Consider the following 554-nt stretch of genomic DNA (forward strand, 5'->3'; position numbering starts at 1 on the left):
CGCCTTTGTTACCGGGCGCTCTGCAGATTCGCCTTTGTTACCGGGCGTTCCGCAGATTCGCCTTTGTTCGCCGGACGCGTCGATATAGTTTCTTGCGAAAAAAGTGGCCACATCTAGCCAGAAAAGCAAATATTGTGGGCAACTCCGTTTGGCTGGGATAAAGCCTTTTCTAACCTTTTCAGGCACGGTGTCGAAGTTCATCAAGGCCCATAGCTTTTGAACAGGAGCCAAAAAATCAATAATATAATATCATTACCGTTTCCATGCCAGGAAATAATTGCAAACCACAGCATCCTATACTTACAAGAACATCGATTTGACCAAAAGCTTGCACTGCATCGTTTATCAGACGTTCACAGTCAGCCGTTTTCTCGACTGATCCTATTACCATCCGCACCTGCAAGAAGAAACACATTTTTAAGTGAGGGGCGCCAACTACGAAATTCTGTGCACTGTGAACGAGGGGGAAATCACTTGGGTCCGTAGCGTACGGGCTATTCCTGGTATTTCTCGAGTATTTTTCCTGCCATTTCGGTTATTTCTCGCCTATTTCG

At 46.0% G+C, this 554-nt stretch overlaps 1 protein-coding gene across 1 annotated transcript in view; it reads right to left on the minus strand.

Annotated features, from left to right (window-relative positions):
* LOC113215429 (uncharacterized oxidoreductase MexAM1_META1p0182-like) overlaps nt 1-554 on the minus strand; it is a 17,711-nt gene that overhangs the window by 11,469 nt on the left and 5,688 nt on the right. Inside the window, exon 3 of the mRNA XM_026435059.2 lies at nt 305-397. Coding sequence (XP_026290844.1) covers nt 305-397 — 93 coding nt within the window. The remainder of the gene's footprint in view (nt 1-304; nt 398-554) is intronic.

The sequence above is a fragment of the Frankliniella occidentalis genome, unplaced genomic scaffold (genome assembly GCF_000697945.3).
Source record: "Frankliniella occidentalis isolate FOCC.00 unplaced genomic scaffold, Focc_3.1 Scaffold68, whole genome shotgun sequence".
Taxonomy (NCBI): domain Eukaryota; kingdom Metazoa; phylum Arthropoda; class Insecta; order Thysanoptera; family Thripidae; genus Frankliniella; species Frankliniella occidentalis.